Consider the following 2,378-nt stretch of genomic DNA (forward strand, 5'->3'; position numbering starts at 1 on the left):
CTCCCTAGTATCTGGGATTATAAGGCCAGGCTCTTGGGTCTTCATCTATTAGAAACAGTTGACTTAATTATCACCTCATGCTAAACTCTGAATTCCCTACTGGGAGCCTATTGGTGACTCCTGGCTCTGCCAATCCCCCATCAGGCTCTGCCAGTTAAAGTGAATCATTGCGGGTCATAGCGGAAGACGGCTGAGAGAGGCACAAAACCCTCATTTTTTTCTTCTCCCCCCCACCTTGTATTCTTACCAATATTCACAGGCCATATTTACACACATTTGCATACAGCAGAGAGGAGGGATCACGGGGTGGGGTGGGGCTCACTGTGCCGGGGGCAGCAGCACGCTCAGCCGCACCTGATCCCCCTGGGCCATGGGAGGTACTGCCCAGCCAGCCCCGGAGCTCTTGCCGGCGGCGGCGGTGCTCCTCTTGGAGGTCAAGGGCGTCTCCAGGGTGAGGGAAGCGTTGGCCATCTCCTGGGGCTTGTCGCTGGCCAGGAAGCGGAGGAGGTTGTGCAGGGCCTTGGCCACATCGCCGCGGGCCCCCTCGTTGACCAGGCAGTAGAGGATGGGGTCGGCCACGCAGTTGAGGCTGGTGAAGGCCAGGGAGCTGTGGTAGGCGGTGAAGACCCGCTCCTCGAAGCCACAGTCCCAGGGCCGGCCCAGGTAGACGGCGCTCCGGGACAGCAGGAGCGCGTGGTAGGGCGCGAAGCACACCAGCACGATGGCGATGAGACTCAGGGCCAGGCGCTTGATCTTGACCTTCTCCTGGCGCTCGGTGGACACGCTGCCCTGCACGGCCCGCAGGATGCCGCGGTAGCAGAGCAGCATGAGCGCCCAGGGGAAGAGGAAGCCCACGAAGACGCGGTAGAGGTTCATCCAGGCCACCCAGCTCTCCATGGGGAACTTCTCGAAGCAGAAGGTGTGGTTGTAGCGGTCCCGGAAGAGCTCGTCGTGGAAGAGCGGCGCCGAGTTGGCGCCCAGCTCGGTGGCCCAGACCACGGAGCTCACGGCCACGGCGGTCTTGACGCGGCGCAGGCGCGCGAAGCGCAGCGGGTGGGCCACGGCCAGGTAGCGGTCCACGGAGATGCAGCAGAGGAAGGCGATGCTGATGTAGATGTTGCTGTAGAAGACGAAGCCGAAGAGCTTGCAGCTGCCGGGGCCGTGGATCCAGTTGTCGTGGTGGAGGAAGTAGTCGACCCAGAGCGGCAGCGTGCAGATGTAGAGCAGGTCGGCGATGCTCAGGTTCATCAGGTAGACGCCCAGCTCGTTGCGCTGGCGCACCTGGCGGTAGGCCGCCCACAGGGCCAGGCAGTTGGTGGGCAGCCCCACCCCGATGACGAAGATATAGAGGGACGGCGGGAAGAGGTGGTCCACACGGGAGTCCACGTGGCAGCCCTCCCAAGTGCGGTTGCCCATCCTGGGCGCCGGGGCTCCCCGGGCTCTTCCCCTGGCCCGCCGGGGCTGCAGGGCCACGGGGGGCGGGAGGCCATCGGGGGCCCCCCTCCCTCGAGCCCCCCTCTTCGGAGGCTCAGGGGGACATCACAGGGCACGAGGTCCCGGGGTTCACGAGGACAGAGGTCCCGCTTTTGCTCTGCGGCTGGCTAAGCGAAAGGAGACCCCCGGGAGAGGCGCAAGTGCGAGCGTCAAGGAAGGACAGGAGAGGCAGGGTGAGAGTTGGGACTGACGGGAGTGTGTGATGGGGGCACAGGGAAAACTGGGCGAGGGCAGTGTTCACGGAGGAGACGAGGACACCAAAGGCGTCAAGTACCAGTGGGCCGGCACGTTCTGCAAGACCCGGGAAATAACACAGGCGAGCACCCGGGAGAAGACGCAGAGCGGGGAAGATGCAACTCGGAGCGCTGGCATCTGCTAGGACCCCAGCAGGTGTGACGTCCCCAAAGTGTCCTCTGGGGAGGGAGGAAGAGGAAGAAGGGCTTGCTAGGGCCGGGAATTGCGGGAAGGGGGGTGGTGGCTAGGAGACAGGAAGGTGAGTTAAGCAGTGGACACAGGGAGATTGTGGGTGGAAGCAAGACCCTCCTGACAGGGCGCCGGGAAACTCAGAGTTGATCCTGGTGGGACCCGAGGGGCGAAGACCAAGCTGTCCCATTCACCACCGCATGGGGAGCCGAGTTGGGTTAGGCCTGTGGGGAGAGAAAACCTGGTCATCCGTACTGGCCTCCCCTCTACCTTCCCGCTATCCCCTGGGAGAGAACAGGAACACCTCAACAAGGACTGCCTGAGTCCCACCCTAAGGAACAGACAGATGCCGAAGAGCATGGGATGGGGGGGGGGGTTCTGACAATAGAGGGGCTTCCCAAATACATGTTAAAGACCTGATTGCTGAGCGTGTTGGTTGGCTCGTGAGTTTGATCCCACAA

General features: G+C 62.8%; 1 protein-coding gene across 1 annotated transcript; it reads right to left on the reverse strand.

Moving 5' to 3' along the window:
- Positions 1 to 235: 235 nt before the first annotated feature.
- LOC113837292 (G-protein coupled receptor 4) lies at positions 236 to 1,416 on the reverse strand. Its single transcript, XM_027430935.2, has one exon. It carries the CDS (start codon positions 1,414 to 1,416, stop codon positions 319 to 321), a length of 1,098 nt encoding a protein of 365 aa, XP_027286736.1. The 3' UTR covers positions 236 to 318.
- Positions 1,417 to 2,378: the final 962 nt, after the last annotated feature.

This window comes from Cricetulus griseus, chromosome 9 (assembly GCF_003668045.3).
Source record: "Cricetulus griseus strain 17A/GY chromosome 9, alternate assembly CriGri-PICRH-1.0, whole genome shotgun sequence".
NCBI lineage: Eukaryota > Metazoa > Chordata > Mammalia > Rodentia > Cricetidae > Cricetulus > Cricetulus griseus.